Raw genomic sequence first — 25930 nt, forward strand, 5'->3', positions numbered from 1 at the left:
AACTCCAGCGCATTGTCTACTTAGGGCAAAGAAAAAAAAAAAAAAAGTTTAACCTTTTTAGCACTCGTCGTTCATCGATGTTATCTCAAGCGGATCGCCTGCCCTCAAAAAACTAAGACTTAATCCCATAAGGCCCGTCCTAGACTTATATTAACGGCTCTGCCGTGACATGACATGATGTTTTGGGAGCACAGCATATAGCGTGCAATCAAAACCCCTTAACAAGTCTCCTCTAACCATAAACGAGGATAAACCGGGGTCAAAAGGCTATTCTTGATTAGGGAAAACTATAATAGCGGCGGTGGGAGGAAAATTGCAATAGTTTGCGGAGGGCTTCTTCCCTACTCTCTAACTGATGTTATGTTTACCATCAGTCGTGTCTCGTATGTTTCTATTTTACCTTCTAGCACTTGATGTGTTCCATCATAAATTTGTACTGATGGAGAGTTAAACCTATTAACTTGGAATTTACATATTTCGCATGGATTTGGCGAATTAGAGCGGAAAATCACAACCGCTTCTTGCTTCCTTATTACATCGACTTCTATATTATATTCGTAGTTGTAGTACCTTTAGACTGTTGAAGTAAATGGCTATCTAAGTCTTGAAGTTGGTTTCTACTTCTGCTATTTGATTGTTGTTGGTCATATTGCAAAGGCCGTATTGGTCAGTAAAAGGCCCATTTGAAAAAAAAAACATTACGATATGTCTGGTTATAACAAAAGAAAAGAAGACGGCATTAGGAAGAAGAAGCAGTAGAAGAAGAAATAAGTAGAGGAAGAAAATAAAGAAGTAGTCGAAGAAGAAGTTAAAGGAGAAGAACAAGAAAAAGAACAAGGACAAGAAGCCAAAGAATATAAAGAAGCAATAGAGGATGATAAAGGAACCGAAGAACAGAGAAGAAGACGAAGAAAAAAATAAAGAAGAAGTCGGAAAAGAAGCTGGAGTACAAGCCGAAGAAGAAAAAAATGACGAGGAAGAAAAAGAAGAAAACAAAGTTAAAGAAGAAAAGACACAAAAAAGAAGAAGTTAAAGAAGAAGAACATGAAAAAAAGAAAAGAAGATGAACAAGCAATAGAGGAAGGTGAAGAAACCGAAGAAAAGAGATGAGGTCGAAGAAGAAGATCGGAGAAGAAGCTGGAGTAGAAGCCGAAGAAGAAAAAAATGATGAGGAAACAAAGTTAAAGAAGAAGAAAAGTCAGAAAAAAAGAAGAAGTTAAAGAAGAAGAAAAGAAGAAGAAGGCAAAGGAAATGAAGAAACAATAGAGAAAGATAAAGGATCTGAAGAACAGATAAAAAGCTGAAGAAGAAGATAAAGAAAAAGTCGATGAAGGAGCTCGAGTAGAAGCCAAAGAAGACAAAAATTATGAGGAAGAAGAAGAATGAGAAAAAGAAGAAAATAAAGTTAAAAAAGAAGAAGCCGCAAAAAAAGCTGAAGAATTAGACTAAGAAGAAGAAACACAAAGAAGAAGAAAAGAAAAATATTCCACAAATTCCAAGTTCAATAACTTATTTTTATTTCTTAGATGCTTCGATGAATGCGCCTTTCTCACCACCTGTCAAGTATGACCCTGTCACCAAATGGTGTCTATAGACGGAAGAAGATGAAAATCGTTTCATCACGCTTATCGGCAAAACGCGCGCGCAGCAGCACACCGGTTTCCGAAGAGAAGAACCACTTATCGACCACGAGCAGTGTGAAGAAGCTCGATGGAGCAGTGCCGCTAGGAGGGAGAGCTAGAAATGTTGGTGTTGTCGGAGGTAAGTACGCTCTCTTATCCCATCGCAAACTTCAGGCGCATGTGGCTTTAGCATTCTGATGTTGGCTGGCTAGTGCAATTAATTTTCTGCAAATTGCTACTTAGAATGATGGTTCTCATTTAGCGGCGAGCTCGGTGGTTATTCTTTTGTAGAGTTTTTACTATGTTTGTTGTGTGGGAAGAAGTTGTTCTCATCATCAACATCATCATAGCGCTATGTTTTGCTTGGTTGTATATAATTTGTTACTAAACGTAAATAAATCCATCTAAATGCAGAATAAATGACGAGAATAGTATTTTCCGTTTCGACTTCTGAAAGATGCATAAGAACAACTGATTTTTTATTCCATTTAAGATGGATGAAGACTTTTTGTTTGGAAGAATTTAGATTGAAAAGCAAAGAAATATTACAAAATGTCTTTCAGTCAAGAACTTGGCCTAGAGAGTTTATGTTTGTGTACATATTTTGTCTTTGTCATTTGCCGGTCAGGAATGTAGGGTTTTGATGGAGTATCTTTTTGACTTGTAACCAAGATCTGTAAAATTGATACTGCAACAAATGCAAAAACTGTTCAACTTTTTAAAAGCCCTACTTACAAATATTCTGAAAAACTCTCTGATATCTCAGGTGACTTGTCTTCTTTGTTTTGCACGAGTCAGAAAAAGGATGATCAAATTGACACTGCAAAAATTGAGACACTTTTCAACTTTTTCAAGATCTTACTAAGAAATTTTCTTGAAAAATCACTATTATTTAAGGTTTTTGTTTTTTATTTCTTTTTCGCTAAAGTGGGACAAAAAGAAGATCTTTAAAATTGACTCTGCAACATTAATCGAACACTCTTCAACTTTTTAAAGGTCCTTCTAAGAAAATTCTGTCAAAACCACTGATATTTTGGGTTTTTGATTTTCCTCCTTCATGTTCGTGATAAAAAAGAAAAAGACACTGCTATTAATGCGACTATTATTCAACTTTTTTAGGCTTCAACAAATATTCTTGAAAAATTTCTGACATCTGTGATTGTGATGTGTGATTCACTTCATTTCATTTTTCCCTGTAGAATATTCAGTAAATAGATTAGCAGGAGGACATAAGCGTCTTTCAATAGAAATAGTTGGAAACAGTGCAAATTTCAGATTCTTCTGGACATCATATTATTTGAATATTTGGTAAAATCAAGAAATATTCTAAAAACACTCAAACATTTTACTAAAAACATTAAGTATTGAAATTTTGTTCGTAATGGTTAAGCGCACTTACAAAAAAACGAGAATATTCCCATATGACATTTGTGGAAGACATGAAAGCTGGAATCATTGTTAGTGCTGCCAAGTTACCAATAGTATTTTTTCCGTATGAAATTTATAATTTTAAGGGTTCGCTTGCACTTAGGTATTATCAATTTTTTAAATATCAAAGTTAATTGTGTTGTTCAAATATTCAAAATTATGCCCTATCGAGTGAATGTCAATTTTTTAACGTTTGCTGAATTTTAAAGTCTGGAAACTATCTCTCTAAGACCTGTCAGTCTATCACATCGGCAAATGTATGCATTTTATTAGACAAGACAAAGCAGACCTTGCCCATCATTTATGATTTATGAATAAGACTTGTCAACCAAACAACGAAAATTCACGCCTTCCAGTGACACGTAACGTTCTAAATTTTGTAATATGTATGTAATTAATGTTTCCACTTAGTTGATAGAAAGTGAAATTTTGTATTTCATGTCAAACGCTATTTTTTTCAATCCTTTTTCTTTCGACGTCTAAAATTCAAACCATAAATCACCTGTCAAATTAATGACGTATAAAATCAGTGCCATTTTCCAAGAGCTAAAGCCACACCCAATATTTCACAAAATTCCCTCCCAATCACCTAAGGTCACTGACAGTTTTGTTTCTTCTATTTTTGTGTTGTTGTCTCAACTCCCTGCTCTCTGTAATTACTAATGTTACCAAACTACTAGTTTTATTAATAGAGTCAGAGAAATCCCAAACAAATATTCTCGCCATCATTGGGGCATCACGCAAGGCTGTTTGCTTAATTATACGCTACTAACATGCAAACAAGAAGCAAATTTACCCACAGGAGGAACCAGACTGGCTTTGGCTAGGCTATAATAACATGCACCCCATCACATCATAAGTGTGTACATGTTATTCTAAACATGGTGCAATTTTATAAAACTGATTAAGATTAGCACTTGGTCGAGTCCAAGTCCAAGTCCGAGTCATAAATTCATTGCTAAGGCTAAGGTCAAGCTCCCCTCATCATATCTGCGTGGTTGCAAAATACGTAGCTTTTGTTCCACTTTTCACATTGGTCAACTAAACTGCAAGGGGCTAAGGCATTATTTGCGCCTCTTGAAACAAGCCGACACCTTTCATATAAATTGAATTGACCTTTATCCAATATTTTTATCATCAATGGTTCATGGTTGTGTAATTTTCAATTTGAGAATAGACGTCACACAACCGACGACGACACAACGCTGAGACTGGATTTCCACACGGGGAAGCAAACACACGCTGCTGGTTGAAGGCAGAATGCAAAAGTCAGACTATTACTTAATAGCGTTGCGGTCGATTGAATATCCAGGAGAAGGCAGGCAGAAACCAGCGACTGCTACAACGACGACGTCTGCGAGGCATCTCGGTTGGTTGGAAGGAACAAGGCTATTTGTCAGACGGGAAACGATACCAGTATACCGTGGGATACCTTCATGCGAAGCCACCAAGGAAGGAACTGCATTCGCATATGTGGATTCTGTGGTCGTAAAGTTGCTACAGCAAAAGCAACTCCTCCACCGCAGCAGCCTCAACCTGATCTTGGATGAATTGAGCCAGTTCAGTCGGAGTAAGTGCATAGTGCAGCAGCACATATAGGCAGTGTCTATAGTAGCAAAGAAGCCCGATCTCAAGTCAGTTGATGTTATTACGGATTATCGAAGTAGGTATAGAGACAAAGAAAGAGAAAGAGAATATTGCACCGCTATTATTTCCTGGAGTGTGCATCATAAATGTCTTCCTAGAATCATAGCCGAGCTCGCAGAACTCTATCAGCACCATAGCACAGGTTAGCGTTCGATGCGATCAGATGCGGTGTGAACGCCCTCTCGTGGAATGGAATATTTTCAATAGAACTATTGTATAAGAGAGACCTCTATCAGATATCATAGTGATGGCTGAGATTGAGATTAAGACCTAACGGTGCTATGTAAATTTCCATGCACAATCATTATACCTGGTGCTTGGTGTAGAGTGCGCTTTATACAATGTTCAACGTACACAGCCATCATAGCTATAGAACAGCTCATTTAAAAGCTAGTGGAGAGAGGTCAATTGAGCGAGTTGGGGTATGGGTATTGGTATGGGGTACCGTACACAAGAACGCGATGCATAATAATCAAGGTGCACGCGGAAAGATTGATCCATCGCGTCACCATTCTTCGTTATCGTTGTTGTTAGCTCTGTTCGTTTCGGTTTTGGTTGGGCAAATTGTTCTATGGCGCTCACTGTATGTCAAACCAATCAATTTGACGGGGATCGTATGCGCAATGATAATAATGGCTTGACTAGGCTATAAACTACATATATAAGCTTTGGGCTGGGATATCTGGGACTGGGATTGAATTTCCAGTGAAAAATGCAATGTTCTGCCACCCGAGTCACATGAGATATTGAACGTCAGATAAATGCAGTTTTCTTCCATCATCGTCATCATCATCATCATCTGCGATGAAGGGAGGGGGAGTTGTATGTTTTCTGCGTCTGACGTACATATATATAATGTGTTGTGTATGCCAGTTGGGAGCACTCACAAGGGGGCCAACTGTAAACAAGCACCATGAGGCTCACTGCTCAGAGGCTCAGGGAAATGCAATGCAAGTTAAGTCAACATTATAATCTTCTTTTTGTGTTTGTTGTACTTATTTTTCTTTAACTTCATCGTCGTCGTCTTCGTCGTAGTCCGCGTCCTCGGTCGTCACCGTTGTGGATGGCTAAGCCAACAAGAAGTCTGCCTGCAAGGTGAAGAAGTCATTCAAATGAACGGTACCTCGTGCTATGGCCGTGTTCAAGCTGCCAATAAAAATAGACTCAATGCAAGTTGGGGATAAAAAGTGTTCTGTTCGATAGATGGACCAAGTTTTCATGCCACTGCTGCAGTTAACAGTGGTGTGGAAAGTTAGTTTATAATTTTAATATTCAAGTCCTCAAAAGGAAAGGGTATGAAATAAGCATTAATGTTGAAGTTTAATAATTTTTATCAAAGTTCCTAAATAATTAAATCGTCTAACTCCATAAAATTAGAAATAAATGAAGTCTCAAAAATGACAGCTGTGACGTTTGGGGAGATTTCAACTGTCAGTTGGCAGCACTCCATTAAAATATTGTTAAAACTCTACTCACAAGAATATTTTACATTGAGCTTTTCTTAATCTGTCTCCTTATCTTTTCCATCTTTCTTTTGAAATAATGATGATACGTCAGAATGAGTCAACTCATAAGAGTCAAATGTAGGCAGCGTATTAAAAAATATAACTGTCTAATGTGATAGTTGATTGACATTTTGTTGATATTCGTTTTGATTCTCGAGATTTTTGCATTTCTCTATAGACGTGACAGATCTTTCAAAGTGACAGTAGTTTACAATGTGACAGCTGTCAAATTAAAACGTAATTTCAATTTACAAAACTTATGGGTACATTTAAAAGTATTATTAGTTCTGTACTTTCAATGCCAACTGTATAAAAGCCGTCCAGTTGCAAAATTATAGAGTGGTCTCCATTATCCAAGTGTGCCAAAGTCCGCTAATGCAAATTGATAGTCCCTCTGAGTATATACATATGTAGGAACATATATGCACCTGAACTTTTATCTCTAACCCACTCCGCCAGCACCACCAACAGAGTTACACGTTCCACCCATCAAGACCCAAGACGATAAAACTGGTTGTTAAATTTCTTCTTGCTTGGGACAAGTGTGATTCTTTCATTTCTATTTGGCGAGTGACGATCTCGCGCCACCAAGAAAGTTGTCCCATCACAGGCAGCAGCAGCAGAAAAACAAACGAAAAAAAATACAAAACCAAGACCAAAGTTGTTCCTCAACTCGTGGCTGGCTCCACGAGAAGTCTGAGTCTTTCTCTCTTATATTTCTGGGTTCAACTTTGCGTTTGAAAATGAATGAATGAATTGGTTAACCGTTCCTCCAAGGTATCACGACGACTGGGAAGAGAGTGGATCCGGCGGCGACAATCGACGTCGACATCGTCGACGGCAACATATCTGGCGTACGTTAAAGGTATGTGCAGAGATATTCTTGGGCCAATTACCCAATTAAGATTCTGAGATACTTCTTTTTTCTTACGCTGTATCATGATGTCGCTGCTGGCTTTTTGTTCAACGAACGCTTAGCCAGACGGGTGACATTTAATCCGGGATTGAGTGGTGACACAAGTTTCTTATGTCGTGTTCTTTAGTCAGTGTTCTTTTTTGTATAATGGAACAATTTACGATGTCATATGAGAAATTAGAAAGATTAACAAACTTTAGAAAAAGTCAGAAAGAGAGACGGGGATAGATGTGAACAGAGCCTTAATCTATCGCATGTGAGACTTGTGCAGGTGCCAAATGAAGGCAGTTAAAGAGCAGTTTGAAATCAATTACTTAGCCTAGGGCCTTAAAGCTCCATCAATGATGAATATACGAGGGAGCAAAGTTGTTAGTAAATTTATATATTTTTGCTCGAACAATAATGTTGTTGATGATTTTACCTTACATATGAACAAAAGATATAATTGGCTCGAAATGATTTCGCATAATTTAGTGGCATTTCAATAAGAAATGAAAGCTTAAATATGTACGAATTTGTGGTTGAAATTTCGTGGGAAATTATATACCTACGGAATTGTAAAAAAAGAGATAAGCATTGACATGGTTTTGTTGTAGTAAGTCTTTATTCATGGAGCTGTTTCGATTAGTGAAATATTTTCGAAATTGGTGAAATTTAATAAATTCCGAACCAATTTTTCAACCGTCAAACAAAACATGTTTAACCTATCTTAGAACAAAGCTTTATTTTAAGAATACAGATTGATGTTTAACTTCGGCTATTGAACAATTGGCCCTTAATCTCAAGGCACCGGTGCAAAATATAACAAACATACTATTGTTAAGGGCTCAGCATTCAATTAATTAGCTATTTTTCTTTCAAGACTTAGTCATTAAGTTATTCTAATTTTTTGCTAACAAGTAAAATACTAATTCTTATTTGTTAAAAATAGTGTAATTGGACAGTCCTACTTTTTGACAGTTTATTAAAAACAAAAATAAAGAAATCCAGAATTGCGGAACGGACCTATTTATTTAAAATGTCGAAACTTGGAAAGTTAAAGAATTTTTGTGATTGTTATTTAACTTAATTTTAAGAGATGTATTAATATTGTTTAAAACTAGCAAGATCACCTTTTTGACTTGGTACAGACAATTTTTCAATGAGAACAAAATTTCCAAATGTTCTAACATCGTGTGTAGAATCGGTATTGTCAGAAATTGACGTTTAAAATTTTAAGATGACAGCTCGATTGCAGATTATGTCAGCGTACTAACAGATCTAACTTACTCAAAGGTTTTTTAATTGTTTAATGATTTTCTCTATGATGTGTATTTCGAAATTAGTCATTTTGTGTAGTTTTTCATAATATTTTATTAGAATTAAAAATCTACTAATTGCTTTTTTTGTCAGTTAAAATAGGTAGGGCGAGACACTTACATCATTTTATGATGCTTCACTGAATGTTCATCCTTTAATTTACAATTGTTATTGAATTAAGAACTTAAAGGTTTGTTTAGTATTCGTCAAAATAGGAAGCTAATGGCCCAACTATAACAAGACTTAACCGAAAGTAAGCTAATGTCAAAACCGAACGAAAAGTTATCAGAAGTTATCATCAAAACAAAAAGTAACCATAACGGATTCAAGTAACTTAAGCAAATTTGACATTTGCTTAAGCTCGAGCCATTCAAATGGCTCTTGCGTAATTGCACGAAATTTAACGAAACTGAGCAGAACGTCTATTATGGTTAGTGACATATAAGGCTGCGTATTGGTTCGTTCGTTAAGCGTTCGTTCGTTGGTTAAGCGGTTAAGTCTATTAGAGTTGGGCCTTAAAGCTCTTTTATGTAACACTACAGACTGTTTAGTAGGTTGCAAGTCCAATAAGGAGGCACTTGATAGAACATTTTTAGTTCTGGCAGATCAACCCTTCTGGCAGAAAAATAATTTTGGTTTAGTTAATTCCTATCAACTGTCAACTGAGTGAGAATAAATACAAATAATAATTTGTGTTGTAGTTCGTTGATCAATTTCAAACAAATAAACTTAAAATGTGTTAAACTTAGGACTTTCGAACTTGAGTAGTTAATAGCGGCCTTATTGTTGAAAGCATACCTGCACAATTTTTTTATCAAATTAAGTGTTCTTTTTGGACACAATATTTCTGCTCTTTTGACTTTTTAACGTCGCGTCGTTCGTCATTATCGCTTCAAAAACGGTTTAGTAAACGATCAAAATACTTGCGTAATTTGAAAAAAACGAAGTCGTTAAAAAAAGTTGGTCTTTCGCATGCCACATTCCACAGCTACGCAAACTTTACGTAGTGTTTTAGACCTACCCTGAATTTCTACTAAATTGTATTTTATTGTATTTTTCTTTCTTAATTTATTCAAAAATCTGTCTTTATTTAAATATTTGGTAAATGAAAGAGCTTGCTCCCGTTATGGGTAAATATGAACCTGTCAAGTTTTTTACAAGAACCAAAAGAATTCTGGAAGGGTAAGTGCATGATTAATATTTGAATATGTTTTTTTTTTCTATAACAGGCTTGTAAAAGAGTACAATCTTTTGTGAATCCAACTTTTATGGCTGAATCACAAACACGCTTCAGCTTCGGCTTTACCTGACGTTTACGAGTTTGGCCATAGCAATTCAATGCATGCTATCACAATAGAGCTTCGACCTCACGTTTCGTTTGACAATCGTAAGGAAAAGAAGGTAATGTAACGTAATGTGACTCCAAATGGAAGCTCTAGTTCAATTATCTCTCTTATATCAGCTCAACAGCTGTAAAAAAATGTCAACAAACAAAACATTTGCTTTTTAGAAGGATGAAATAATAGAAATGTCATTCAAAGCAACTTCGAAGCAGGCCCACCGTAACGCAGACGAAGCCGAAGTTGAAGCGTGTTTGTGATTCAGCCATTAACGATTCTTATATAAAGAGGGTATTCATAGAATTGACTTTGAGACTTGGATTTAAAATTTTGCATTCCCCAACAATTCGACAACACTCCTTCAAGCACTTAATTGATAAATTGCCATTATTGGGACTACTTGCCTCCGATTTAAGTGTTTGAATTCATTGCATTCCCTTAATTCGTTTGCGGTCTTCAAATAAGTACATGGAATCTTCAATGCATTCAATTATTTTATTTTTTCCAGTCAAGTTCCAGTCTTAATGGTTATTTATTAAGAGAAGACCTAAGTTAAGGTTCAATTAAGATTAACGACGATTGCATTCACAAAAGATTGCACTCTTTTATGAGCCTATTCTAGAGGGATCAATTTTTTATTCGTCGCTACAGCTAGCTATTAAAGTTATTGTATTAAGGTTATGATACTTATCTATTTTTACTAGGTCCTAAGCATTTGGATATCATCACAAGAACCAAAGCTTTAGGCCTAAGATGAAGGCCGGGAAAATTTGTCTTCTCATATAATATTTTTCCCGAAATAATTTTTTCTTTTCAAGCATAAAGCAGTTTACGAGCTACATTTTGACGTTTGACTTTAAAGTTCAAGCTACCAAACAAACATTCAAGAGACTTTACTTTATTTTGACAGGTTGTAGAAATTAAAATTGTTCAATTGAGTACTAGGCTAAAACTTAATGAATTAAAAAGCAACTAACATCGACCCAAATGTGACCATAACTTTCAGAATTTAAGGGTGTGCCATTCCTAAACCAAAAACAATAAATCCCTTACCCAAAAACAAAAAACAAAAAAATAAAAAACACTTTTAAACGATTTAATGGAATTAACACGCATTTACAACTCACGTAACGTAATGGGTAAGTATCGAACTCTATGGAACCCCAACCGAATCCAAAACCAAGTCTAAGTTGTTCGTGTTTATTAGCGTAACACAAAATTTAATGACCCAAAGCAAAGGTTCCTCATGTGAGTAGAGTACACCCAAAAAAAGCCTATCCAGTATCCGACCTTGCCCATTGGGACAGCAGTGGTCATAGTAAGTGAATCTGATAATTGGCTTTTTTTCCTCCCCCCCCTTTAACAACATCAGTCGGCTTCAATATAGGTAAATAAGACTCCATATGGGCTTACTACTAAATGGTAAGATCAGCTTAATGCTGCTAACTAGGTACATACCAACTAAATGGACTTAGAAACTTACCTTTTTATGGGATGCTATGGTTGTGGAGTCGTTATGTTCGCCATCTGCAAAGATACAAAAAAAAAAACAACAAGTGGTTAGTAACCTGAAATTTATTTAAATATATAATTGACTATTAAAGTCGTTAAAAATTTGCAACCACCTTAACAAAATAAAACATCCAAACAGGAACACAGGTAGATACGACGACGATATACCGTTTCCGAACTCGTATTCAAGAGAATACCCTTTGAACCAAAATTAACCACTTTTTCAAAAGAACCATAAAAGATTAGGAATTTTACGATCTGTAAAGTGTCACTTAAAAATGCAAATTAAAATAGGACAAGAAAAACGGTGGTGTCGCCACATGACAAAAGTTAAAAAAAAGTGTGCAGTTTGAGGAATGTTGTCTGCAACAGCAGCAGCTCCAGCACCAGCAACAGCAGAAGGTAAGTCATTCCCAAGTGGATTTATGTATGTAGGTATAGGTAGCCTACCTGCAACTTGAATTATTTTTAAGCAGGGTTATGTAAAATAATTTATCTCCGGTGGAACTAGTTTGGCATAGATTCGGGGCAATTGATTTGTGAATATAGCGCCTCTACCAACCGTTTTGGTTGCTGGCCGCAGCGCTGGCTGACCGCCATTGACGACGACTTACGACGACGTAGAAACAACACACCGACGACGACGACGCTACGTTCAACGATGTGGTTTTTTGGGTCAACTTTTGGTAAGCTCTCCCACAGATAGGCCGGCCACAACGCAACGTTATGCTGCATGCCACATACCAGATACCAAATACCACATGCCGCAGCTATTATAGTCAAGTCGTATACTGTATTCTCATACATAATGCTTCAAGACAAGTGAAATGAAAATTGAATAAGCTTATTATGTTCGGTGGCGATATTCGAAAAAATAGAAACAACCTACGATCATTTTAATGACTGACTACAATATATTTAAAATGTTGACAACCAGTAGGCATGCAATCAGAGATGTTTGGGTATAAAATCTGGCAAAATTGATATAATTTCCAGCGTTCCTAAAAGTGGAGAGTAATAAATTAATATAACACACGGAAATAGGAGGGAGTTTTGATAAAGTTACGCAGGCATATTTTTGATTTAGGTAGACCCCTACACGGTGAAAGGAAACGTTGACAGAAAGCGTAAGAGTTCCAAAAAAGGCATAGCTTAGCAAATTGTGTACCGAAATGAAAAAACTTTGAAATGTTGGGATATTCGGTAGATTATAAAAACAAATGATTTATTCCGAAATAAGTTTATTAATTTTAAGAAATTTTATAATTGGAATAATTCCCCTATTTCAAGAGATTGTCGTCCCTATAAAAGTAACATATTTTATTCTCAGCTTTAAAAAGGTGGTTCGTAGGACTGTTATGCCAAAGGTCTTGGGTTAAATTCCTCTGTGTACCACCACACATTTTTTTTACACGTACTGCCTCTTGCAAGTAATAAACAAATCCTCTAAGAGTAATTTTTGTCATGAAAAGTGCTTTCTCAAATTAAATGTTTCGATTTGGCATAAAAACTGTAGGTCCCCTTAGTTCCTTTAATTAAGTAAGAGTTGTAAGACTAATCTCAAGTTTTCTAAAAATGTTGATCGAATTTTCCTTAAAATACACACTTTTATGATTCTATGACTACTTTTGCTTCTAAGTTCTTATGAGTAATTAAGTTCTTACGATTTTCAATATCATTTAATTTTTTTTGAGGAGGTTTATGGTAGAAGCTTAACTGATTTTCATAATCGCATTTCAACTTTCAAAAATTCGAAAAGAAATTGTGAACAGTAGTTCGGAAGAACAATTTGAACAACAAATCCTCCAAATCGTATTAAATACAAGAATTCAGGCCTTTTTGTATATCTTTTACTAACGGGGAAGAAAAAAATGAAACAAATTTACAAATGCAACTGATTCCCAAATCGCTGGTCAAATCGCTGGAATCTGCACGCAACTATTGAACACGTTTAGGTGCACTTCTGATGATGGAGCAATACGACGCAAGTCTGAACAAAATTGAAAAAAGCTTTGAAGGAGCATACCATATACCGAATAACAGTCAAAGTAAAACTGAATATAGAAAATCCTGGTTTGACAAGGAATGCATGCAGAAAAATGACTATTCGCAAGCCCAAGCACATCAGCTTCCAAAGTGTAACAAGTCGTCTAAGTTTTGAAACCTGGTCCAAAAACTTAATGGAACAAAATTTACTACTAGCTCGTATCTTAATTCAAATAGACTGCAAACATATTTCAAGCAATCAGTATGCCACAACTGGCTTCAAAAATAATATTTTCCAATATAATTTCAAAGGAAGAACTGTCTATATCGAGAAAAAACCAAAAGGATCTTAAAGCTGCGGGCTCTTATGGTATACCCGCAGAGTTCTACAGATATGGTACAGATACTTTTGTTGTATCTCTAACAGCAGTATTCAACCAAATCTTTGAGGAAGGCACCATCCCAAATCAGTTAAACCATGCCTTGATTTTCTCAATCCACAAGAAGGGAAGCATTGAAGTTCCTGAAAACTACAGAGGAATCTCGGTTTTGAACTCGTCATATAAGATATTTATATCGATTCTGCTCAGTCGTTTAAATGAATGGATCCAAGCTGGCTTCAAATCGCGATACTTCACCGTTGATCATATTTTTGTGCTCCGCTTAATTGCTGACTCGTTTCTATCGAGAAATAAGAAACTATTTGCATTTTTCGTTGATTTCAAAGCTTCTCTCCAAACAGTGAATCACAATTCCCTGTTTTACAAGCTTTTCCAGATAGGAATGTCGCTTAAGTTCGGTACAGTATTGCAAAATTTATATAAGACTACCAAAGCATCAGTGTGGAATGGCCAATATTTATCAGAATGGTACCAAACGAAATCAGGAATTGGACAGGGCTGTGCACTCAGTCCAAGCTTGTTTGCCCTCTTCATTGATGATACAATCGAAGCATTACCAGCAGGAATTGAGTACGCAGGCGCTAACATTAAAGCTCTTCTTTCCGCTGACGACATTGTTCTACTCGCTTATACTCCACAATCCCTTCAGCTAATGATAAATAAGCTTGCTGAATATTGTAAAAGGTGGAACCTAGTTGTAAATTTAAATAAATCCAAGGTGATGGTTTTTAAGAATGGCGGTGGTATAATGGGGAAAGAGTAGAGTTGGTGAAAGAATACAAATAGAAAGAAATTACGCACACCAGTAAATACAGGGTCTTCGAAGCGGTTTATCGCCTTTATTTATAAAAACACTTAAGCTGCAGGTTGATTACATCCTTAAAGCTCTGGATGTGCCAAATTATCGTCTCAGAAAGAAAATAGTTCTTCAAGCAATCCAATCCCGAATTGGATGGTTTCAAGACTAGATAGAACTAGCCGAACAGGTGGATGTCGACCTAAACTACAGTAACCTTGCCTCTTGGAAACCAACTTTATATCGCTTAATAGCGCATCTGGATGAAGCCTCAAGAACACAATACACGGAGCAAGCCAAAAGCTCATTGCACTGGTATGATTTACAGTAGACTAGACTACGATCTCAAGGAAAGAAACTACTTCCACGACAAATATACTATCGAACAAATTTCGTTCATGTTCTGGCTAAGAGGAGAACTCTTTAATCTAAACTAAAAACCGTGAGGACTTACCCATTTTAATTTTATGCAACCTGAAGGAGCGCGACGCGAGGATGTTTTTCATTTTGTTGGACGATGGGCGATATTGAGAGAAATAAGAAGACTTATTCTAGGCAGAGACTGTCTTTCAAATTCTGATATCACAAGCCTTTTACAGGAAATGGATGTCACAAAGTTATGTGCATATTGAAAAACAGCACTTAAATATAGACATCAAATTTTAAATAAAGCGTTTTAATCTTAAACTGCACATTCTTTTTATTCTTTGAAACACTAGTCTCAAGTCATTTTTCGTTTTTACAGTTTTTACAGCTTTCAAAAAATTTAAGATAAAAATAGAAATTATTTCATATCATATTTTTTTTAAGGAGGCTTTTTCTTCAAACTTAGTTAAATTTGATCCAAATATAATTTACCTAACTCTTTATTAAAGTTAATGAACACTTTTAAATTTTCACGTTTATTGAAACTCAGTTAAATTTAAAGTTTTATCAAAAGTAAAGTAATTGTTTTTATGAAGAAAATTTGTCAAAAATATATTTTTTGTGTTTTTTTGATTTGAAACCACAAATAAATTAGTTCCTCCATCTTAAGAAAGTCAAATCTCAACCCAGTATATTTACCACACTAGTGTCAAAATTATACCATCGTAGAGAATGTACCCAACATTTAAAATTTAAGCATTTATAAACGTTCGTTAGTTATTTTAACTTTTACAGCGTTCAATTTTCTCGAATGCTACTATATAATTTTTAGAATTTTCAAGACGTCTAGAATTTGAGTGTGTCTTCGATATATAAATTTTATTAGACTTATGAGATGTCGGTGCACATTGGTTTTGAATTCCTGAATGACTAGAAAAGACAGAGTGTGGTAAGGCATTCTACATTCGCGTAGTACGGCTAAAGAACGAATCTCTGTATTTCACAGTACGGCCGAAGTTGGGCTCGAGGGTATACTGATGAGCATTCCTAGAAGCGCGAGCATTACGGTTGAACTGTTTAAGGGGAGGAATGCAACTGGCTATTTCACTAGAGCTTAAGCCGTTAAAATAACGGTAAAAATGGCTCAGACAAGAGACCCTACAACGATATTCAAGCGAAGTAAATGAACTTATGATGATATTATCATCTATCAATTTAGATGATCTGCGTCCAATACTATCCAAGAGATTTAAGTAAGTTGCAGTAGGTTGGTGACACACATACCGAGAATAGTGAGGTGTTCAGTCTAATGGCAATGGGGTTATATTTCGCTTAAACGAAACAAGACGGCATTGCGTTTTCGAAGCATTAAATTCCACGCGGTTTTTTAATCCTCATTGAACAATGCTGTTTAGGTCTCAATTTAATGCGCTTATCATATTTTGCCGTTGCAGTTCCACATCCGAAGAAGAAGAGTCTGAAAACGAATATAAAAAAGCTAAGAGTACTATCGTCAGCGAAAAAATGTATTGGATTAGATGTTGCGGACAGAGGATCATTAATAAAAGTGAGAAAGAGTGTTGGAGATAGAACAGAGCCCTGGGGCACACCAGCATTTATTTTATGGTTTTCAGACTTGAATTCATCCAATACTACTTCCTCTACTACTACTACTAATCCAATCAAGCAGGGATTCATGAAACCGAAAGCATGCATTTTCGATAAGATAGCCTGATGCCAAACCCTATCAAATGCTTCTGAAATATGAAGTTATAATAATAATCTTACTTTCTTCAAAGCGATGTAAACATTTGCTTCACTGTTCACTGTGAGACGAACCATGATATCACCAGTAGACCTATTGCTTCGAAAGCCGTACTGCCGCTCATTAAAAAGCTTTCGATCTTCAAGATATTTCTTGAGCTGATAATTAATCAGTGTTTCCATGACCTTGGAAAGAAGGGACGTAAGTGCAATCGGTCGGTAATTAAAGGAAGGAAGATTGGCCTTTTTTGGGATGAGCTGGACAAATGCAGTTTTCCATCCAATTTCCAAAATTCTAAAACATATGTAAAACTATTTCTGTACACTGTATAGTATAGTTTTCAGAATGTTTCCAATTAGATTTTGAGTAAACTAGACTGGAGCCAAATTTTGGTCATTGTAAGCCTTCATAATGCATTTGCGAATATTCAAAGCTTTGAGACTTCTTTCAAAATAAATGTAAGCATTGTTAATGAGCACTATGTGTTTGAAAATATAATTAAACAACTTTTAAGTGCATAATACTCAAATGACATCATATAATTAAAAAGAAAACTTAATTTGTTTCTTTACATTTAACAAACAAAAACCTATAAAAAGTGCATGTCATTACAACTACTGTATTCCTTTTGGACATTGTTTTGTAAGATTGATTCATCCATTGTTTTTGAGTGGACACAACACTCTTTTATAATCAAAACAATTGTTAAACATTTGTTAATATTTACACTGAAACCAAAGTGTATTTATTTTCCTAATCATAACAATTAACTGTGGCTTTTTTTTAATTTGAGGTTACATTTTTAACTATTAGGTAGACGAACAATATCTATCAAAACACACAAAACTTACAACATGGTAAATATCACGTCGACCTTCATGCAATATACAAGTACCTTCTATAGACGGGGATTTCAAGACCAACCATATTTTAAGACGTAACCGAAAAGCTCTTCACTTCACAAAAGGCTCTTCAAGTGGTCAATATAGTAAAAGATAGTAAAGTGTGTCGATAATAAAAAAATATAGTTATCATATATTTCAAATACAAAAATATCCGTCTTTTGAAAATTTGTGAAATAATAATTCCTTAATAATAACAATTATTTTATTCGATTTAAATTGAGGCTATAATAATAATTATATTAATGACTGACGTTTTTTCGTCGACCTTAAGTCTCCATATTGTTAAACTTTTTCTTATTAGCTGATAATTGCATATATACCTACAGCTACAGTAATAAATTGTAGTATCTTTAATAATAATTACACTTATTCATTAAATTAGATAAATAATGACACCAAAAGTTCGTTGCGTTTTCGTTCATATTTATCTTATGGGAAAAAGATTCGAGAGCGTGGGGCCAATTATACCTACAAACGATTACTCAATGAAGATAGTTGTGCGGATTCGGTTTTGAATTAAAGAGAAATTCCCATATACTCCGTAGTATACTTGAAATTATCTCGTTAGCTATCGCCGCCGATAGAGAAAAACAAAACGTTAATTGAAACAATTAGTTTCTTTTGATCTGTTTCGAATAAACTTTTGAACCTAAGGGCTCTAAAATAAATGTTGAAATCACACTTTTTTGGTTTTGCATCGTTCTTGAATCTAGATTCGTTAAAAATATATTACTTCTTTTATTCAATGAAGTCATTCAATATTTTGAACACCAAGAACATCGTGAGCTCATGAGGGACTCTGTCTTTAATTTTGTGCGTACTTAAATAAATAAAAAATATCCGTAGGCTGATGTCATTTGTAACGAACTTTTGTGGTGATTTATTAGCGCAATTAATGTCGTGAAGAACTTTTTTCCGAATTTTTTTCGTTCTTGTTCTTCAATTGACGCCTTCTCACCATACCACATAATGGTCGCGCATAAATAAATTTAACTTAGTGTTTTTCTGTCAGAATAATTTGTTTAACGAAGTTGATTATTGTATATTGTGTTGGATCTTATGGATACATATTTGGCACTTGAACTTCAGAAATGTATGCCGACAATTTTAAATGAACTCGAAATACTTATGGGTTAGAGAGTCAGGATGTGTAGAATTTTAATAAATGGGTTCAAAAGTTCATATTTTTATTTTTGCACGAAGAGACATTAATATTTAATGTTCAATTACAATTTTATACAGAATTTTAAGATTAAAAACAAACCATGATTTTTTTCTTGTTTACGGTACAGAATTGATGTTTTTTTTTTAAGTGTCTCCATTGATTACGAACACGAAAAAAATATACGAGAATTGTTTGAAATATTGTTGCCTTTAAAGTGAACGATTTGATCGCACAAACTTCCAACTGTTTTCAAACACTCTGTTCATAAATAGAAACGGTACATGATCTTGTGCAGCAAAAATATTATTGAAATCGGTTTATTAGTTCCTGAGAAAACTTAAAAGCAAAAAAACGGTTCTATGCGGGGTACCCTTCTGGAGCAACAAATACACATTTAATAAAAATCTATTGAATGAGGATCTATTTAAAACCACCATTTAAAATTTTGAACTCAATGGTTTGGGGCGAGGACAGAAAGATAGACAGACGGACGGAATTGGGGGACCCATTTTATTGGAGTTCTCTACACTCGTAATGTTTGATTAAAATCTTGACTTCTTACTTAAATTTTAATACTTGGACCTTTTTCCGATATTCATAACACATACATACAGTGCTGGACAAGAATTTAGCACACTTGTTTGATGAAATGAAAAATTTTGTATTTAAAAGTTTTTGTTCGTTGAAAGCTGCAAGTTTATTTTATTTATATGCAATATGGTGGCATATATGTATATAGATATACCAGTAAAAAAGAAATTTAACAGGAATTTAACAGCCCCTTTTATCTGGACATTTGTGTTATAAAAAAAAAACTAGACTTTTTGTAGTACTTAAACTTTTATATTTTATTGACTCTAATATATTGTTGCAAATTAAATGGAGTAAAACAGCAAAGCACTCAAAAATTCGTCTGGTTCTTTCGATTTCTACAGATAAAGTATCTAGATTTTCTCGGAATTTGTTTCATCAGACTAAATGTGCAGCTGCTCTCTTTCGGCGGGAATGTTGTCTTTTAAATTTATGATGCGACATCTGAATTTGAATATATACAATTTTGGTGTTGCCAATTCATGTTTTTCGTAACAATTTGCTTAGCACATTTTAAGTTTTAGGTGGATAACTTTTAATGTATGCAACTTATCATAATGAGGATTCACTATTTGGTAGGGAATCCTTTGTTTTTTATGACTGCATTGATTCGTCTATGAAAACTTTCAACAAAAGCCACACATCGTTGTCTTGGAGTGCCATATTATGCATCTTGAATGAACTGCCATAATTCTTGCAAATTTTTCGGCTTTCTTTTTTTAGTTTGATGTTACACATGATTTCACAAATTTGCTATCAGGTTAAGATCGGGTGATTGCGCTGACCACTTTAGAACGTTAATTTTATTGACCTCTAAGCGATTCTTCACAAATTGTGATGTGTTCTCAGGGTTATTTTTATACATAAATCTCCATAGAAGTGGTAAATTTTCTTTTGAAAATAGAATCATATGGTGTACCAGGATACTTTTTTACACGTGTTAGGTCTTTTTTTGTTTCAATTTTTACTATAGAAGCAGGAAAATGAAGCCCAGACCATAATATTCCTACCACTATGCTTGACCGTTTTAACAGTATATCCAGGATTGTGTTGCGTATTCTGTGGACGCCAAACCGACAGAATTTGGATTGGTCGATCCAAAGCACGTTTTTCCAAAAACTGTAGTAGTTTGTTCAAATTTGTTTTTGCAAACTCTAATCTGGCTTTCAAGTTTTTTAAACGAGTGGCTTTCGCTGGGCAACACAACCACGTAAATATTTTTCATTTTAACGGGCGTGTTTCCGTCTTTGTAATAATATATTGACATCATAATTTTCTTTGAATTCATTGAAACGGATCCTTGGCTGACAAACGATAAATTACTTTGTCCTCTTTTGGTATGGTCTTCCTTTTACGTGGACATTGATCGATGTTTTGAATGGTTCCAAATTCTTCAAAATGCCGAAGTGTGTTGTAAACCATTTTTCTGGAGCACTGCAACAGCTTGGATATGTCAAAAACTGTCCTTTCTTTGTCTTTCAACTACAAAATTATTTTTTGTTTATCTTCAGAGCACCATTGTCCTTTTGCCATGACTATTTAAATACATTTTGATTTATTTATCAAGTTGATATTAACAAATACCGGATTACCTCGAAAAGTGCACTTCTGTTCAACTAAACGGATTAAAAAATCTATTAGGACTAAAATCAGCTTAATTTATGTCCAGTTTGAATTACAAACTTATGCAGTTTTCTCAAAACGCAAACAACTTTATTTATTTAGAGTAAAAGTTTTATATTTTTAATATGGTTGTCAATGACTACACAAAATTAAAAGTTGATTAGAATAAAACTTATATAAGTAAAATAACTTTATTTCTTATATTCTTCAAGTGTGCTACATTTTTGTCCACAACTGTATATGGCTTATTTAAAATATTGTTCATTGCACTGCAAGGTAATGAGCACTTTCCAAAAAATCAAAGGTGTTTCAAATATCACAAAAACATTCTTCCAGGCATTCCTTCTCTCATCTTGACGAAGTAACAAAGTTTGGGCCGCTATAGCTTAAGAACTAACTGACGGACGTACAAACACCATTAATATATCATTTTGTAGGTAATTCTATTTCTGATTATATAACTTTCAAGCTTGGATTTATAATAAATAATGTTTTTCAAAGTAAAACAAATTTTGACCTTATTAAATTTTTGACACTAAATGCAAAACCTGCTAATCTTTTGTTACCTTTCAACTTGACGAAAAAAAGTGTTTCAATATTTTTTGTCCAGAAAACTAAGTGGCTCCAACTTTTTTTTTCAAAATACATAAGGTGTACTTACTCCCTAAATCTATTTGCTACGTTTAAAAAAAAAAAGAAGTTTAAACGACGTATGAAGGAAGGTTTCCACCAAAATTCAACTTTGTCGGAATTTTTTCTAAGTCAATATCTAATTTTTCTGGACAATTATTAAAAATCAGTGTTATCAAATTTTTAAGAATATTTCCTAATTTTTATCTAAACAAAATAATCCAATATTTTGAATAAAATAAAATGTAAGAAGTTAATGTAGTTATTTGTTCGCAAGATATTCCATTCGAAAATCATTTTTTACCCAATTTTAACTTTAGTTTTTAATTTTTTTTTTTGCAAAACGATCAATTCACTTCTTCTTCTTAATTTTGTTCTAGTTTTCAAAAATGGTGTTTTTTGTAGGATACAATTATGTTGGATGTAATATCGTTTTTGTTAATAAAATATTGGAGTTGAAAAATATTTGTTTGTAAGACTCTCCAAATTTTGCTTTTATTTTCAAACAGCTACTTAACTTTACTAAAAATTAACCCACTGAAATTTGTTAGTCTTTTTTTACATATCTTGATGTTATTATCAGAAGGCGTAAATTTATGTATTTAAAGTCGATATCTCTCCTGGTTCTTGAGATAAGACTAAGGAAAAAATGTGTCTCGAATATACGGGTGTAAATACGACATACCAACATCTCTAAAACATTAGATTTTGATCTTAAAATAAAAAAAAATGGATGGCCCAACAGTCCGTTAAGAACTTGGGTCTAGTGACTTACAACTCTGAACCATTCCCGCGTGGGAGTACTGTTGTTAGGGATGGATTTCGATCTTAGGGACGTTAAAAATGTCCCAAATTTATTCTCATGGGTAGTGGTTTGTGCTTGAAATACTATTTTGTGAATTACCTCAGTCTCCAAACCATTACATTATGTGTTTTTTGAAATTTTTGTTCAGGCCATTCAAAACCTTGAACAAATTCTTTTAAGGTTTTTTTTCCCAAAAATGCTGAATTTTTTTTACCATTGTAATTTAAAAACTCAAAGAATCACGTTTGTAAAATTTGATGTGTTTACTACCCTATAACTGTTTAGGACATCGATGAAAGGATAATTCTTTTAATTAATTAAAATTGAATTGAGTAAACACACCTTTACCTTATTTGGAATTTAAACATTTGTATAAAATACATCAGCTGCAAAAGTTCAGTACTTCAAAAACAATTACATTTTTGTGGTTAACACTTTGCACATTCTGATTCCAATTGAACCAAATCAAACAATATCCGTTCTATAAAGTGTATCAAAGACAAATATTTCAACCAAAACTGATTCTCTGTGGTTAGGATAGTATCCTCGTGGAATTGTATAATTTTTTGATTCTCTCTTTAACATTAAAAAAACTAAGACCTTCTCTCAAGTTGCACAAAAAAAAGTTACAAAATACGACTTCGATTTATTTTTATCGACCACTCTATTTTTAAAACACACTTGCCACAAATTTAAAAGAAAATTATAAAACTTTTCAGAAAATAAATGAATTGGTAATAAAATGATGGACAAGTATCTACGACACAGCCATGAACTTTTTTGTTTGATTTCCGAAGTATAAAAATATGTTAATGGACCGTGTTCCGCATCGTGCAAAAACCACAGAGATACAATTTGTCTTCGTGGTTAGGCACAAGAATTATAAATATTTTTCAAAATTCAATCGATAGTTTTTAGTGTTGAAGTCTAGAAATATTATAATACTCGTGTTTACTTTGTACAAGAAACGCAAATTCTATAATAGTTTTCGTAACAAATTAAAATTAAAATTATGCATCAATACTCTGCTGATTAATTTACTATAGTGTCATCAATGATTATAGTAAACATATCACTCAATGTAAACACAGCGGATTAATTTTGATGATGATGAAATTCGAATTGAATCAAATTTGTAAATCACAGATGTTTTTTTGTAGCAAAGTAGAGCTATTTAAACTGTTCTTGAATGACGTTATTTTAATAGCAACAAAATACATGGCAAATTAAACATAACAAGTTCAAAGGCTTTATTGATTGAGATCAATTGTCTTTTCTTGAAGTATTTATTAGCATACTTTTTCCTAAACACGTTCAAAATCTATTAATAGCTTCATGTGTTATGAATGAGTTTTAATTTGTAAGCTATGAAAATTCTAGTTTACTAAAAGTTTAAAATATGATTTATCTAATTTTGGAAGAATTTAGCATCGTCACATTTTAGAAAGTTTAAAGTTAAAATTAAAGAATGGCAACTTCATCCTTATAACATTACATAACTTCGGAGTTTTTGAAATTTCATATTAATAAGTTCGTTTCCCGGATTTAGTTTTGTTTGATTAATTCTTTTTGTTACGACATAGGAATGTTTAAGGTGCGTCCAGACCAAAGACAAATTTTTGAAACATTTAATAAACGGTCAAAATCAATTTTTGTTTCAGAAACTGTTTTTGATAAAAATGTATGAAATACAAAAACATTGTAATCTCCCCTTGACGAAATTTTTAAAAATAAAATAAAAAAAGGGGCTGATAACTTCCCATCCCGTCTGTCGATTTGTCTTGTTAAAAGTTTGTAGGTTTTCGTTTTGGGTTAAAAAAGTTGTTAGTTAAATTATTCTGACAAATTTTAAAATTACCAAACATTTTTTCATATAAAGAAATAGTTTAGTTTAAAAATTTAGTTTTGTTAAATAGATTTTTAGTCGAAAACAAATTTTTACCAATTTTAGTATCATTTCTTAAATTTTTACAAATTAGATGAATGAAAAAAGTTTTAGAGATATCAAGAACCAAACAATTTTGCGTACAATTTCTTGTAAATTTTATTTTTTTATGAAAAAAACGGACTGATGGATTTTTATAAAAAAAAAACTAAAGAATATAGAAAACAATATTTTCTGTAAAATAAAAAATTTGAAAACAATATTTGTAATTTTTGAAAAGCTATTTGAGTAGAAAGTAAATTTTTACAAAGTTTTAGTATTGTCTTTTTGTTAGGATTTTATTTTTTGTAAAAAATTAGATTTTCCTCAAAATTTTACTGATTTTTGACAACGATATTTTTTTAAAAGATAAAAGTAGTTTAACTCCAATAGCTCAATTGTTTGAAAAGATATTTGAGTCTAAAACAAATTTATACCATTTTTTATTAATTTTTTGTTTAGGATTTTATTTTTTGTAAAAAAAACTGTCACTTCGAGTTTTCTCAAAATTTTTCAGAATGTTGAAAACAATATTTCTTATAAGATAAAATAAGCTTGAAGCCTAAATTTCAAGTTTTTGAAAAGATATTTGAATCGATATTCAATTTTTACGAACTTTGAGTAATGTTTTTTTTAGATTTTTATTTTTTATAAAAAAAAACTGTCAATTCGATTTTTCTCAAAATTTTATCAGATGTCAAAAACATTATTCTTCGTTGCACAAAATTGTTTTAGAGATGAAATTATATTTCAGTCGTAAAATTTTGGAGGTGACAATTTTTTTTTCTTCAGTTTTATTGATTTAAAAAAAAAACCGTTATATTGATTTTTTTCAAAAAATATACCTGTTTTGTATCACGTTACAATATATTATATAAAATTGTATTCAAGTCTCTAGCGTTTTTGGTTCGTAAGATATTTAGGGTTAACCAAAATGTTCACCTTTTTTTTAAAGTGCTATGTTAAAAAACCACCCACAACTTTCAGTCTTTTTATCTGTATAACAAAATTTATTTGAAGTCGATATCTCTTCTAGTTCTTGAGCTATGTACGACGAAAAAAACGTCGCGAACGTACGGACGTACGGACGTACAAACGTACGTCTTTCTAAAAATCCTTTATTTCGACTCTAGTGACCTTGAAACGTCGGGAAATGTCAAAACTTTCAATTTGACAAATCGGAACCATTACAATAACTTCTTAAGCGAAGTTAAAAAGTTGATGCTTTGTTTCAAGTTTCTAAAAGTACAAATCGTGAAGGAGATGACGAAAAGAAAAATATCAAAACAAAAAACATAAAGAAACATTTTATAAATGTCTCTGCAAAGTTTTTGATTTTTTTTTTTTTTTTAACAAATGGTTTTTGAAACACTTTTTTTGAGATGTTTCGTTGGTGTAAACGTTCTTTTAGACATGTTTAGAAGAATTGTTTTTATTAAAATGTAATAGCGGCCAATTTCTTGACGAAGTTCTAAAATAAATTATTTTTGAAAATATTTAGAACTCAAGTGTTTCTTTACATCTAATCATTTGTATAGAACACGGTTTTTAGTCACTTTTGATTTTTGGGTTGAATGGAACTGAGTTCTTAGGTTTTGAGTATTTTTGTAGAAAATGTTGACTCAAAATTCTGACATTCTACATACAAAACAAAAAATATCGATCAGTGTTTTTTCAAACGGAAATTTATTTTAGAATTCGAAT

At 33.3% G+C, this 25930-nt stretch overlaps 1 protein-coding gene across 3 annotated transcripts in view; it reads right to left on the minus strand.

The window, feature by feature from the left end:
- LOC129949022 (protein spire) overlaps positions 1-25930 on the minus strand; it is a 135174-nt gene that overhangs the window by 73329 nt on the left and 35915 nt on the right. For all 3 annotated transcript variants that reach the window (XM_056060213.1, XM_056060214.1, XM_056060211.1), the window contains exon 2: positions 11241-11284. In XM_056060213.1, coding sequence (XP_055916188.1) covers positions 11241-11284 — 44 coding nt within the window. The remainder of the gene's footprint in view (positions 1-11240; positions 11285-25930) is intronic.

The sequence above is a fragment of the Eupeodes corollae genome, chromosome 3, assembly GCF_945859685.1.
Source record: "Eupeodes corollae chromosome 3, idEupCoro1.1, whole genome shotgun sequence".
Classification (NCBI taxonomy): Eukaryota; Metazoa; Arthropoda; class Insecta; order Diptera; family Syrphidae; genus Eupeodes; species Eupeodes corollae.